Source organism: Aotus nancymaae, unplaced genomic scaffold (assembly GCF_030222135.1).
Source record: "Aotus nancymaae isolate 86718 unplaced genomic scaffold, 86718_ANA_hifiasm-v0.15.2.pri h1tg000067l, whole genome shotgun sequence".
NCBI lineage: Eukaryota > Metazoa > Chordata > Mammalia > Primates > Aotidae > Aotus > Aotus nancymaae.
Window position 1 is genome coordinate 22,657,518 of NW_026988482.1, and position 15,631 is coordinate 22,673,148.

Sequence of the window (15,631 nt, forward strand, 5' to 3'; positions counted from 1 at the left end):
AGGAGAAACCCCATCTCTACTAAAAATACAAAAAAAATTAGCCAGGCATGGTGGCAGGCGCCTGTAATCCCAGTTACTTGGGAGGCTGAGGGAGAGAATTGCTTGAACCCAGGAGGCAGAGGTTGCAGTGAGCTGAGATCGCGCCATTGCACTCTAGCCTGGGAACAGAGCAAGACTCCATTTCAAAATAAATAAATAAATAAACAAATAAATAAATAAATAAACAAACAATTCTGTAAAAGTTTCTTTAAAAAGAAAATTAAAAAAAAAGATAAACAAAACTACAAAAAATAGCCAGGTAGTGGCATATGCCTGTAATCCCAGCTACTAGGGAGGCTACAGCAGGAGAATTGCTTGAACTCGGGAGATGGAGGTTGAGGTCAGCCGAACTCATGCCACTGCATTCCAGCCTGGGCAACAGAGTGAGACTCTGCCTCAAAAATAATAATAATAATAATAATAATAATAATAATATTCAATTTGGTAAACAGTAAGTGATACTCAACACAGTATCTTTTTTTAATGTTCTTTTAGGTTCAGGGATACATGTGCAGGATATGTAGTAATTCCATGTTTTGGGATTTGGTGTTATGATTACTTTGTCAGCCAGGTAATAAGCATAGTAACCAATAGGTAGTTTTTTTTTTAATCCTCTCTCTCCTCCCATCCTCTACCCTCAAGCAGGCCCCGGTGTCTTTTGTTTCCATCTTTTTTTTTTTTTTTTTCAAGACAGAGCCTCACTTGGTCATGCACACTGAAGTTCAGTGGCAAGATCATGGCTCACTGCAACCTCAAACCTCCTAGGGCTCAGGTGATCCTCCTCTCACTTTAGCCTCCCAGGTTGCTGGGACTACACACAAGCACCACCATGCCTGGCTAATTTCGGGGTCTTTTTTTTTTTTTTTTTTTTTTTGTAGAGACAGGGTTTCACCATGTTGCCCAGGGTAGTCTCAAACTCCTGGGCACAAGCAATCTGCCAGCCCTGGCCTCTCAAAGTGCTAGGATTACAGGCGTAAGCCATCACTCTCAGCCTAATTTTTACTTAAGAATAAACTTCACCCACAGCCAATATCATACTGAATGGGCAAAAACTGGAAGCATTCCCTTTGAAATCTGGCAATAGACAAGGATGCCGTCTCACCACTCCTATTCAATATAGTATTGGAAGTTCTAGCCAGAGCAATCGGGCAAGAAAAAGAAACAAAGGGTATTCAATTAGGAAAGGAGGAAGTCAAATTGTCTCTATTTGCAGATGACATGATTGTATATTTACAAGACCCCATCGTCTCAGTCCAAAGTCTCCTGAAACTGATGAGCAACTTCAGCAAAGTCTCAGGACACAAAATCAATGTGCAAAAATCACAAGCATTCCTATATACCAATAACAGACATAAAGAGAGCCAAATCAAGAACAAACTGCCACTCACAATTGCTACAAAGAGAATAAAATACCTAGGAATGCAACTAACAAAGGATGTAAAGGACCTCTTCAAGGAGAACTACAAACCACTGCTCAATGAAATAAGAGAGGACACAAACAGATGGAGAAACATTCCATGCTCATGGTTAGGAAGAATCAGTATCATGAAAATGGCCACACTGCCCAAAGTAATCTATAGATTCAACGCTATTCCCATCAAGCTACCAATAACCTTCTTCACAGAACTGGAAAAAAACACCTTAAACTTCATATGGAACCAAGAGAGCCCACATAGCCAAGTCAATTCTAAGCAAAAAGAACAAAGCTGGAGGCATCACGCTACCTGACTTCAAACTATACTACAAGCCTACAGTAATCAAAACAGCATGGTACTGGTACCAAAACAGAGATATAGACCAATGGAACAGAACAGAGGCCTTGGAGGCAATGCCACACATCTACAACCAACTGATCTTTGACAAACCTCACAAAAACAAGCAATGGGGAAAGGATTCCCTGTTTAATAAATGGTGTTGGGAAAACTGGCTAGTCACGTGCAGAAAGCAGAAACTGGACCCCTTCCTGACACCTTACACTAAAATTAACTCTGGATGGATTAAACATAAGACCATAACCTTACACTAAAATTAACTCCAGATGGATTAAACATAAGACCATAACCTTACACTAAAATTAACTCCAGATGGATTAAACATAAGACCACCTTAAACATAAGACCTAACACCATAAAAACCCTAGAAGAAAATCTAGGCAAAACTGTTCAGGACATAGGCATAGGCAAGGACTTCATGACTAAAACACCAAAAGCATTGGCAACAAAAGGCAAAATAGACAAATGGGACCTAATCAAACTCCATAGCTTCTGCACAGCAAAAGAAACAATCATTAGAGTGAATTGGCAACCAACAGAATGGGAAAAAATTTTTGCAATCTACCCATCTGACAAAGGGCTAATATCCAGAATCTACAAAGAACTAAAACAGATTTATAAGAAAAAAAAAAGCCCATTCAAAAGTGGGCAAAGATATGAACAGACACTTTACAAAAGAAGACATATATGACGGCAACAAACATGAAAAAATGCTCATCATCACTGGTCATTAGAGAAATGCAAATCAAAAGCACATTGAGATACCAACTCACGCCCGTTAGAATGGCGATCATTAAAAAATCTAGAGACAACAGATGCTGGAGAGGATGTGGAGAAATAGGAACACTGTTACTCTGTTGGTGGGAATGTAAATTAGTTCAACCATTGTGGAAGACAGTGTGGCGACTCCTCAAGGACGTAGAAATAGAAATTCCATTTGACCCAGCAAACCCATTACTGGGTATATATCCAAACGACTATAAATCATTCTATTATAAGGACACATGCACACGAATGTTCACTGTAGCACTGTTTACAATAGCAAAGACTTGGAACCAACCCAAATGCCCATTGATGACAGACTGGACAGGGAAAATATGGCACATATACACTGTGGAATACCATGCAGCCATAAAAAACGATGAGTTTGTGTCCTTTGTAGGGACATCGATGAATCTGGAAACCAGCATTCTCAGCAAACTGACACAAGAACAGAAAATCAAACACCGCATGTTCTCACTCAAAGGTTGGTGTTGAACAACGAGAACACATGGACACAGGGAGGGGAGCATCACACACTGAGGTCTGTGGTGGGAAACTAGGGAAGGGACAGTGTGGGGTGGGGAGTTGGGGAGGGAAAACATGGGGAGAAATGCCAGATATAGGTGATGGAGGGGAAGGCAGCAAACCACACTGCTATGTATGTACCTATGCAACAATCTTGCATGTTCTTCACATGTACCTCAACACCTAAAACGTAGTAAAACATATATACATAAAAAAGAAAAAGAATAAACTGTGAGGCCAGGCGCAATGGCTCGAGCCTTTAATCCCAACACTTTGGGAGGCCAAGGCAGGCGGATTACCTGAGGTCAGGAGTTCGAGACCAGCCTGGCCAATATGGCGAAACGCTGACTCTACTAAAAATACAAAAAATAACCAGGCGAGGTGGCGTACACCTATAATCCCAGCTACCCAAGAGGCTGAGGCAGGAGAATCACTGAAACTCAGGGGGCAGGGGCTGCAGTGAGCCGAGATTGCGCCACTATACTCAAGCCTGAGCGACAGAGCAAAACTCCATTTCAAAAAAATAAAAATAAATATAGTCGGGTGCAGTGGCTCATGCCTGTAATCCCAGCAGTTTGGGAGGCTGAGGTGGGCAAATCACGGGGTTAGGAGTTCGAGACCAGCCTGGCCAACATGGTGAAACCCCGTCTCTACTAAAAATACAAAACTTAGCTAGGCGTGGTGGCAGGCACCTGTAATCCCAGCTACTCAGGAGGCAGACGCAGGAGAATCACTTGAACCCAGGACACAGAGATTGCACTAAGCCGAGATCGTGCCATTGCACTCCAACCCGGGCAACAGTGTGAGACTCCATCTCAAAAACTAACTTAAATAAATAAAAACAAAAAACTTCAAGACAGACCTCTTATGTACTCAGAAGAATTAAAAACTAAAACTTCAGTCGGCTGGGTGTGGTGGCTCATGTCTGTAACCCCAGCACTTAGGAGGCCAAGACGGGCAGATCATCTGAGGTCGAGAGTTCAAGACCAGCCTGATCAACATGGAGAAACCCCATCTCTACTAAAAAAATACAAAATTAGTAGGGCTTGGTGGCGCATGCCTGTAATCCCAGACACTCAGGAGGCTGAGGCAGGAGAATCGCTTGAACCTGGTGGGCAGAGGTTGTGGTGAGCCTAGATTGCACCACTGTACTCCAGCCTGGACAACAAGAGCAAAACTACGTCTGGGGTGGTGGCGGGGGAGGGAACTTCTGCTGGATGCAGTGGCTCACGCCTATAATCTCAGCACTTTGGGAGGCCAAGGAGGACGGATCACTTGAGGTCAGGAGTTCAAGACCAGCCTGGCCAACATAGTGAAACTCCGTCTTTACTAAAATACAAAAATTAGCCGGGCATGGTGGTGCATGCCTATAGTCCCAGCTGCTTGGGAGGCGAGGCAGGAGAATGGCTTGAACCCAGGAGGCAGAGGTTACAGTGAGCCGAGATCGCACCATTGCACTGCAGCCTGGGTGACAGAGCAAGACTCTGTCTTAAAAAAAAAAAAAAAAAACTTCAAGTTTACCCTACAAAACTGACAAAAGACATTGTACATATCCACAAGGTTCATAATCTTTAATAACCACAAGTTTCCTAGAAGAGTCATATAAGATACTGTACTTTTTCTGTACATGGTAAAGCAAAACATAAAAAAATAACTGGCCGTGATTGGTGGTTCAAGCCCATAATCCCAGAACTTTGGGAGGTCAAGAGTTTGAGACCAGCCTGGCCAACATGGCCAAACCCTCTCTCTACTAAAAAAATACAAAAACTAGCCAGGCAGATGGCACACACCAGTAATTCCCGCTACTCAGGAGGCTGAGGAAGGTGAACTGCCTGAAGCCGGGAGGCAGAGGTTGCAGCACGTCAAGATAGTGTCACTGCACTCCAGCCTGCCTGAAAAACTGAGACTCTGTCTCAAAAATAATAATAATAATAACCATAATCTCTATTTTTCAGATAACTAAACAATGCCAAACTCTACAGTTAAAAAAGGCAAAGCCCTTGGGAAAGGCGGTTCACTTGGAACCAAATCAACTTTTCAGGGAAGTATTTTTGTTTTAAGATGGAGTCTCCGGCCGGGCAAGGTGGCTCAGCCTGTAATCCCAGCACTTTGGGAGGCCGAGGCGGGTGGATCATGAGGTCAAGAGATCAAGACCATCCTGGTCAACACGGTGAAACCCTGTCTCTACTAAAAATACAAAAAATTAGCTGGGCACAGTGGCGTGTGCCTGTAATCCCAGCTACTTAGGAGGCTGAGGCAGAATTGCCTGAACCCAGAAGGCAGAGGTTGAGGTGAGCCGAGATCGCGCCATTGCACTCCAGCCTGGGTAACAAGAGCAAAACTCTGTTTCAAAAAAAAAAAAAGATGGAGTCTCACTCTGATGCCCGGGCTGGAGTGTAGTGGTGCGATCTCAGCTCACTGCAACCCCCACCTCCCTGGTTCAGGTGATTCTCCCACCTCAGCCGCCTGAGTAGCTGGGACTAAAGGCACGTGCCACTATGCCCAGCTAATTTTTATATTTTTAGTAGAGACAGGGTTTCACCATGCTGGCCAGGCTGGTTTCAAACTCCTGACCTAGTCATCTGCCCATCTCAGCCTCCCAAAATGCTGGGATTACAGGCGTGAGCCACTGTGCACAGCTTTCAGGTAAATATTTTTAGTAACTATAGTGAATACAGGCCGGGTGCAGTGGCTCATGCTTGTAATTCTAGCACTTTGGGAGGCCAAGGTGAAGGACTACTTGAGTCCAGGAGTTCAACACCAGTCTGCCAACATAGTAAGACCCTGTCTCTATCTATCTATCTATCTATCTATCTATCTATCTATCTATCTATCTATTTTATAAGATAGTCTTGCTCTGTAGCCTAGGCTGGCGTGCAGTGACGTGATCTCAGCTCACTGCAGCTGCCACCTCCCAGATCAAGCGAGTCTCCTGCCTCAGCCTCCTGAGTAGCCGGAATTACAGGCACCCGCCAAAACCCCTGGCTAATTTTTGTATTTTTAGTAGAGACAGGATTCCACCATGTTAGCCAGGTTGGTCTCAAACTCCTGACCTCCGGTGATCCACCCACCTCAGCCTCTTAAAGTGCTGGGATTACAAGCATGAGCCACCACACCCTGCCTTTTTTTTTTTTCCACCCAGGATGTAGTGCAGTGGCATAATCTCAGCTCACTGCAACCTCTGCCTCCTGAGTTCAACCAATTCTCCTGCCATCCTACCTGGCCAAGAAAAAAGGTTTTAAATAAATAACTATACTGAATGTAGCTTTGTATATGTCCTAAACTTCACCCAACATATTGAATGTGTAATTCAACATGTTCTGTAATTCAGAATTAAAAGGGTTTCAGGTAGCTGGGCACGGTGGGCCATACCTGTAATCACAGCACTTTGGGAGACAGAGGCAGACAGATCACCTGAGGTCAGGAGTTCCAGAACAGCCTGGCCAACATGGTATAAAACGCCAGCTCTACAAAAACTACAAAATTTATCTGGGCATGGTGGTGCACGCATGTAATCTCAGCTACTCAAGAGGCTGAGGTAGGAGAATCGGTTGAACCTGGGAGGTAGAGGTTGCTTGCAGTCAACCAAGATCATGCCACTGCACTCCAGGCTGGCGACAGAGCAAGACTTCATGTCAAAAACAAAAAGGAAAAAACTCAATCAAGATTATTATGATAGGTATTCTAAAGTCTAAATTTTCTTATTAATTTATCTATCTATTTATTTATCTTCGAGATAGAGTCTTGCTCTGTCAGCTAGGCTGGGGTACAGTGGAGAGATCTCAGCTGACTGTAACCTCCGCCTCCCGGATTCAAGCAATTCTCCTGCCTAAGCCTCCCAAGTAGCTGGGATTACAGGTGCCCGCCACCACATCCAGCTAAAGTTTTGTATTTAGTAGAAATAGGGTTTCACAATGTTGACCAGGCTGGTCTCAAATTCCTAACCTCAGGTGATCCACCTGCCTCAGCCTCCCAAAGTAGCTGGGATTACAGGCGCTCACCACCACACTCAGCTAATTTTTGTATTTTTAGTAGAGACAGCATTTTACCATATTGGTCAGGCTGTTATCAAACTCCTGGCCTCAAGTCATCTACTGGCCCTGGCCTCCCAAAGCGCTGGCATTACCCGAATGAGTCACCACGCCTGGCCTTGAGTCCAATTTTTTTTTTTTGAGACAGAGTCTTGCTCTGTCACCAGGCTGGGGTGCAGTGGCACGATCTCAGCTCACTACAACCTCTGCCTCCTGGGTTCAAGCGATTCTCCTGCCTCAGCTTCCTGAATAGCTGGGACTACAGTTGTGTACCACCATGACTGGTTAATTTTTGTATTTTTAGTGCAGATGAGGTTTTACCACGTTGGCCAGGCTGGTCTTGAACTCCTCACCTCAGGTGATCCACCCGCCTAGGTCTCCCAAAGTGCTGCAATTACAGACATGAGCCACCACATCCAGCCTGAGTCCAGTTTCTAATAAACTATAAAATATTTAATTCTAGTTAGATTTTTTTTTTCCAAATCATCCTGTCAAACTACCAATCATGAAAATTCATCCTGTCAAACTACCAATCAAGGCCAAGCATGGTAGCTCACACCCGTAATCTCAGTACTTTGCAAGGCCGAGGCTGGGGGAATCACCTGAGGCCAGGAATTCAAGACCAGCCTGGCCAATATGGTGAAACTCTAGCTCTACTAAAAATACAAAAATTAGCAGGGTGTGGTGGTGGGTGCCTATAATTCCAGCTACTCAAGAGGTTGGGGCAGGAGAATTGCTTGAACATGGGAGGCCAGGATTGGGCCACTGCACTCCAGCCTGGGAAAAAGAGCAAGACTCCATCTCAAAAAAGAAAAAAAGGCCAGGCGCAGTGGCTCACACCTGTAATTCCAGCACTTTGGGAGGCCAAGGTGGATAGATTACCTGAGGTCAAGAGTTCAAGACCAGTCTGGCCAACGTGGTAAACCCCGTCTCTACTAAAAATACAAATATCAGCAGGGTGTAGTGGCACGAACCTGTAATCCCAGCTACTCACGAGGCTGAGGCAGGAAAATTGGCTTGAACCTGGGAGGCAGAGGTTGCAGTGAGCTAAAATCGCACTATTGCATTCCAGTCTGGGTAACAGAGCGAGACGTCGTCTCGAAACAAAAATAAAAAAATAAAAATTAGCCGGGCATGGTGGCACATGCCCGTAGTCCCAGCTACTCGGAAGGCTGAGGCAAGAGAATCGCTTGAACCCAGTGAGCTGAGATGGGGCCATTGCACTCCAGCCTGGGTGACAGAGTGAGACTCCATCTCAAAAAAAAAAAAAAAGAAAAACCACTGACTCCTAAGAAATTTTAATTTTGATGTCATAAACAATTAATCTGTTGGTGTTTTTTGTTTTGTTTTTTATTTGAGACAAGGCTCACTCTGTTGCCCAGGCTGGAATGCAGTGGCACCAATACAGTTCACTGCAGCCTCAACCTCTTAAAAGCTCAAGTGATCCTCCAAGGATCCTGCCTTAGCCAAGAAGCTGAGACTATACGTGCATGCCACCACAATTTCTTTTTTTTTTTTTTTTTTTTTTTTTTCCAGAGACAGGGTCTCATTATGTTGCCCAGGCTAGTCTCAAAGTCCAGGGCTCAAATGAACCTCCCACCTGGAATTTCCAAAGTGCTGGTATTACAGACGTGAGCCACTGAACCCGACCCAATTAATCTTTGGATCAAAATAAGTCTACCATCATTTTATTTAAGAAAACAAAAATTGATTCATCTCAAAATATTTCAAGTAAGAGTCAGTGTAGGCCGAGTGTGGTGGCTCAAACCTGTAATCCCTGCACTTTGGGACGCTGAGGCGGATGGACTGCTTGAGCCCAATTCAATCAGCCTGGGAAACACTGCAAAACCCTACCTCTACTGATAATACAAAAAATTAACCAGGTGTGGTGGTTCATGTCTGTAGTCCCAGTTAGGAGGTTGAGGTGGGAGAATCACCTGAGCCCAGGAGGTTGAGGCTGCAGTGTACTACGATCTCAGCACTGCACTCCAGCCTGGGCAAGAGAGTGAGACCCTGTCTCAAAAAAAAAAAAAAGAAAAAGAAAAAGAAAAGTTCCTAAATCCGGACTCTGTTACCTTTGAGAAAGAAAGTAAGCCGGGCACGGTGGCTAACGCCTATAATCCCAGCACTTTGGGAGGCCAAGGCAGGCGGATCACAAGGTCAGGAAATCAAGACCATCCTGACCAACATGGTGAAACCCTGTCTCTACTAAAACACACAAAACAAAAATTAGCTGGGTGTGGTGGCACATGCCAGTAGTCCCAGCAACTCAGGAGGCTGAGGCAGGAGAATTGCTTGAACCCAGGCAGGGGTTGCAGTGAGCCAAGATCGTGCCACTGCACTCCAGCTCTGGCAACAGAGCAAGACTCTGTCTCAAAAAAAAAAAAAAAAAAAAGGTAAATAATATCTATCACTTAGGACTGCTGTGAGGATTTTAAGTGAGTTATGCTTTAAGTATCTGACACATGGTAAATGCTCAGTTGGTCACTGAATGCATGAAGTAAATGCAAGAGTTTGAGGTTGCAGTGAGCTATAATCACACCACTGTACTCCAGCCTGGGCAACAGAGAAAGACTCTGTCTCAAAAAATAAAGTAAAATAAAAATGAATCAAAAAATGACACTACCAAAGTCATGTTTACTGAGACTGAAACTGTATCTGCTCTGAAAATGCAGTAGTATTAAATCCAATAGAAACATTTCATTAAAACCAATCTTTTGGTTTTAACCAAACAGAAATGCATTGTGTAGAAAAGAATCAAAGAACGTTCTGGTAGTATTTTCACCACTTTAACAGTAACACCCAGAGACTGAAAAGATTCTGGCTGTCAAGCCTAAGGTATATACGATTCTGAATCTGAGTAGGCCCTAGAAATACACTCTGGCTTTACAAGTTCAGAGAAGTCAAAGGTAACTTTGTCTATAAAGTCTCAGGGACAGTGAGTCAACATTACCCAGGTGGTCTCAATACTGCGAGGCAATTCCTCAAACTGCTTTGTAGCCACTTCCCTACCTACCCAAACAAATGCCTGAAGGATTATCCATGCCTAAAGCTTCTTGTAGTTGGTCCCAAACTGATGCACACTGAAGAGGCTGGAGAGGTAGAAATTACTGAAATTTCCCTTTTTCTACTCTGTTCCTTGACATTCAAAGGAATATGCCTCTAGATTACTTTTCTTTGTTAAATCTTCACCGAATTTAAGACCAAAAGCACATTCATCTGTGTGTTTCAATTAAAAAAATAAAATAAAGGACCCAAAGCACTGGCTAAAAGGAATGTAATAAAAAAGAATTAACCAGTATTTTCATAACATATTCAATTCCATTAGCCACTTCTAGAAGCTCTATTACCCACATTTAAAAAGTGACCAATTTATCACTGTGTAAGAAAGGGCAGTATTCTTAAAAATGTACAGTCTAAATGTAACTTCAGAGGGAGGGGAAGTCTAAGCACCTAAAAACACAATTATTGTCTCTCACTTCCTCAAACTTCAGATAAGAAATGTAATTTTTCTAGCTAACCTTCAAGAAAGAAAGAAAAAGAGAGAGAGAGAAAGGAGGGAGGGAGGGTCGGTCATTTCTGGGTTTTTTTGTTTTGTTTTGTTTTTGGTTGGGGGGGACAGAGTCTCACTCTATTACCCAGGCTAGAGTGCAATGGCGCGATCTCGGCTCACTGCAGCCTCTGCCTCCTGGGTTCAAGAGATTCTCGTAGCTGCCTGGCTAGCTAAGTCGGTAGAGCATGAGACTCTTAATCTCAGGGTCGTGGGTTTGAGCCCCACGTTGGGTGGTGTGTGTTTTAGGGGCCGGGCGCGGTGGCTCACGCCTATAACCCCAGCACTTTGGGAGGCCGAGGCGGGTGGATCACGAGGTCAAGAGATCCAGACCATCCTGGTCAACAAGGTGAAACCCCGTCTCTACTAAAAAATACAAAAATTCCTGGGCATGGTGGCGCACGCCTGTAGTCCCAGCTACTCGGGAGGCTGAGGCAGGAGAATTGCCTGAACCCAGGAGGCGGAGGTTGCCGTGAGCCGAGATCGCGCCATTGCACTCCAGCCTGGGTAACAGGAGCGAAACTCCGTCTCAAAAAAAAAAAAAAAAAAAGAGATTCTCCTTCCTCAGCCTCACGAGTAGCTGGGACTACAGGCATGTGCCGCCACACCCAGCTAATTTTGCATTTTTTTTGGAAAGACGGGGCTTCACCTTGTTGGCCAGGCTGGTCTCGAACTCCTGACCTCAAGATCCGCCCACCTCGGTATCCCAAACCGTGCCCGGCCAGAAGTGGTCACTTCTGAATATACCACGTGTAATTCCAAAGGAACCCAAGATCCCTGCCCATGCCTAATAACTGCCAAACACCGACAGACTTCACTGAGCTATAGAGGCCAAATAAATAGGTTCCTAAACCAGTTTATCTTTTCATTCATTCAACGAATATTTACTAAGCAGCTATTTAGGGTAAGGCAGTAAGTATCAGCGACGTTGCCAGATACACTGCAGTGAACAAAGCCTTTGCTTCAGTGCTATGATCCTCAATGGGAGAAAGCACAGAACTGAAGAGGGTGCTGGGAAAATTTCAGAGGCTGGAGGAGCCTTTTTAGCTACCCGCTTCATTACAGCCTTTAAGGGAGTCTTCCTGAATATTTACACAAAGGGGAAGTTAACAAAAAGCATTTGTTATAAACAAGAGATTAAGTCAAAACTTTGAAAACTACTGACTCGGCAGAACTTCCATTATAAAGGTAGGAGGAATAAGTAAATGAATAATTGATTTCAAAATGTGGTAAACACTACAAAGAAAAAAAAAGGTGACACAAGAAAAGTGCTCTAATAAAAACTGGGTTCTCGGGAAAGGCCTCCCTGAAGAACACGTTAAGTACAAGTGAACATTAACTCTCACACCACACCGAACCAGAAGTACAATGAGGTAAAAACCGTAGTTAACAGAAGTTCACATCCATCCTATAATTCATATTAACCTGTTAGTAATTAACGAATATAGTCATCCCAGTTGTTTAGGAAATCAACAACAGGTAGCAAACCCCCTCGAGACTTTGAATACTCTCTATAACAAAACTTGAAGCTTTTATATACCATGCTTGCTCAGTCTTTAGGGATCATTGTTCAGACACCTAAGGCATCTGACAAGAGACAGTCACACTAGCCCAGTGGCTAAGCTCGACCTGCTCTGGCACACGAGACTGAGCAGGGGCTTTCTCCAGGGGTGCGTGGGCTCAGAGGAGCGAGCCACGAACCCGTCAGGACCCGGACGCGCGGGCGCCCAAAGCGGACGGCGGGGGCGTGGCGGGCCCAGCTCTTGCCTTTGTTGTCCCTCGTGGCGCGCGGAGGGGGAGGGGCGGCCCGGTGCCCGCGAGGCCAGCTGCCGCCTCCCGCCCCAGTCGCGTGGTCTCCCGGCCCCCGCGGGCGCGCGAACCCACCTTCTTGTAGTGCTTGCCCAGCCATACCCGCACTGAATCCAGCTGGGACACCGTCTCCGGGCTCTCCCAAAACTTGGTGGCCGGGCCCCCGTCCTTCCGCCGATAAACGGCCAGGCCTACGGCTGCCGCCGCACCACCCGAGCCCGTGGCGCCTACTGCTGCCCCTGGGCCGCCACCGCCACCCGCTGCTGCGGCCATCGTCGCCGCCCGTCGTCCCCGCCGCCTGGCCCACCCCGGCCCTCGCGGTACTTCCCGTTCGCTCCCGCGCGCCCTTGCGCGCGTTGCAGCCACCGCCGCCTGCCGGCCCCGCCCAGCCAACCCCCTTCCGGCGAGGACGCCCGGCCCCGCCCCATCTCAGGACTGGAGCCTTATCCAACGCGAGCCCGCCCACACGCATGCGCAGCTATCGTGCGGCCCTGCAACGCCTTCCAGTCGCCCCTTCCGTCAGCCTCCGTAGGCTGTGGACGTTCTCGCTTCCTGAGCGCCGGTCTTTGAGCACCTTGCTCTTCTGTCGCTACAGACGTCCAGTCATGATGCGGTCAGCAACCGCAGGTGGGTTCTGTGTCATCGCCTGCTCTGCTGGACAGAAAAGGCCTCGTACGAGAAGTGTCGAGGGGAAAGCCTGTGTAGGGTATCCAGTGCTGGCCGAGGGCCCTGCGCGCGGACTGGGACCGCGCTGGGCTCCGCTTTCCCGCAGACCCTCCACCCGGAGCGGCCCCGCGGCATTTTAAACAGCCATCTGGGACGCCCATGCCTGTACTTTATGGCTTCACAGACCTTCCCCTCCCTCATGGCTCCAGCCACAGTGGCTCATTCCTGCCCCAGGAGCCCTGGCACCGGCTGTTTCCGAGACTTCCAACAGGTCTTCCCTTCTGATTTTCACTTACGAGACGCATTCAAATTCACTGCTTCAAAGCACTTCAGAAAGTCGTTGTCAGATCTTAAAATCTTGAACAACTGCTCACAACCACACATTTTCTCGTAGCGCTCACCACGACCCGGTGTTTGTAGTTTCTCACCTTCCACATAAATTACATGAGAACCTAATCTTGACTTGTTCACAGGTATATCCTGAACACCTGGGACAAGGAATAGATGTACAGTAAATACTTGATGAATTAATGAATGGCCCATATAGAAGCAGAATGATTATTAATTATTAACAAGGTATGAGGCCGGGCACGGTGGCTCAAGCCTGTAATCCCAGCACTTTGGGAGGCCGAGGCCGGCGGATTACCTGAGGTCAGGAGTTCGAGACCAGCCTAACCAACATGGAGGAAACCCCGTCTCTACTAAAAATACAAAATTAGCCGGGCATCGTTGTGGGCTCCTGTAATCCCAGCTACTAGGGAGGCTGAGGCAGGAGAATCGCTTGAACCCAGGAGGCAGAGGTTACGGTGAGCCGAGATCGCGCCATTGCACTCCAGCCTGGGCAACAGCGAAACTCCGTCTCAAATAATTAATAAATAAATAAATAAAACAAAGTATGATTGGCCAGGCACGGAGCATTTTGGGAGGCTGAGATGGGAGGATTGCTTGAGCCCAAGAGCTCTAGACCACCACCCCCTCCTCCGTCTCTACAAAAAATAAAAATATCAGCCGGGCGTGGTGGTGCAAGCCTGTGGTCCTAGGCTCTTGGAAGTCTGAGTAGGGAAGATTGCTTGAACTGGGGAGATCAAGACTGCAGTGACCTATAATCAAGCCACTTCACTGCAGCCTGGGCAACAGAGCGAGACCCTGTTTCAAAGAAATAAAAAGTATGATTGACCATAATGGAGTGGTGAACATAATGCTATATGATCTCAGAGAAGTAGTAACTAATTGCTTGTAAGAAAGTGACTAACCGCTGTTAGTTTTTGAGACCTTTGAAAAATGAGGGCATGTACATATTCTCAGGATCTCCTGAGGGCTGTGTTATGGACAGTAATATATATTAAAAATAAAATGAAGGCCGGGCGCAGTGGCTCATGCCTGTAATCCTAGCACTTTGGGAGGCCGAGGTGGGTGGATCACCTGAGGTCAGGAGTTCAAGACCAGCCTGGCCAACATGGTGAAACCCCATCTTTAAATAAATAAATAAATAAATAAAAATAAAATGAATAGAATGTGATCAGGAGGGCCAGGCATGGTGGCTCACACCTGTAATTCCAGTACTTTGGGAGGCTGAGGTGGGCGGATCACAAGGTCAGGAGTTTGAAACCAGCCTGACCAACATGGTGAAACCCAGTCTCTACTAAAAATTCAAAAATTAGCCAGGCGTGGTGGCAGGCACCTGTAATCCCAGCTACTCAGGAGGCTGAGGCAGGAGAATCGCTTGAACCTGGGAGGCAGAGGTTGCAGTGAGCCGAGATTGCGCCACTGCACGCCAGCCTGGGCAACAGAGCAAGACTCTATCTCAAGAAAAAATAATGATCAGGGAGTGCTGTGGTTTGAATGTGTACCCAGAGTTCATGTATCGCAAAAGGAATCCCCAATGCAACAGTGTTTAGAGGTGGGAACTTCAAAAGGTGACTAGGCCCAGGCGCCGTGGCTCACGCCTGTAATCCCAACACTTTGGAAGGCCAAGGTGGGTGGATCATGAGGTCAGGGTATCAGACCATTCTGGCCATGGTGAAACCCTGTCTCAACTAAAATACAAAAAATTAGCTGGGCGTGGTGGTGCGTGCCTGTAGTCCCAGCTACTCAGGAGGCTGAGGCAGGGGAATCGCTTGAATCCAGGAGACGGAGGTTGCAGTGAGCCGAGATTGTGCCACTGCACTACAGCCTGGCGAACGAGCCAGACTTTGTCTCAAAAAAAAAATGAAAAGGTGATTGGGTCATGGCCTGGCCTGGTGGCTCAGGCCTGTAATCCCAGCACTTTGGGAGGTGGAGGCAGGTGGATTGCTTGAGGTCAGAGGTTAGAGACCAGCCCAGCCAACATGGTGAAACCCCATCTCTATTAAAAATACAAAAAAATTAGCTGGGGGTGGTGGCGCGGGCCTGTAATCCCAGCTACTTGGGAGGTTGAGGCAGGAGAATCGTTTGAACCTGGAAGACAGAGGTTGCAATGAGTGGAAATTGTCCCACTG

At 46.4% G+C, this 15,631-nt stretch overlaps 1 protein-coding gene and 1 non-coding gene across 2 annotated transcripts in view; one reads left to right on the top strand and one right to left on the bottom strand.

Moving 5' to 3' along the window:
* The window catches only part of SMARCC1 (SWI/SNF related, matrix associated, actin dependent regulator of chromatin subfamily c member 1), a 202,799-nt gene extending 189,945 nt beyond the window's left edge, over positions 1–12,854 (bottom strand). Inside the window, exon 1 of the mRNA XM_012473838.3 lies at positions 12,564–12,854. Coding sequence (XP_012329261.1) covers positions 12,564–12,761 — 198 coding nt within the window. The 5' untranslated portion in view covers positions 12,762–12,854. The remainder of the gene's footprint in view (positions 1–12,563) is intronic.
* TRNAK-CUU (transfer RNA lysine (anticodon CUU)) lies at positions 10,843–10,915 on the top strand. The gene has a single exon. It is a non-coding gene; the product is annotated as a tRNA-Lys (tRNA).
* Positions 12,855–15,631: the final 2,777 nt, after the last annotated feature.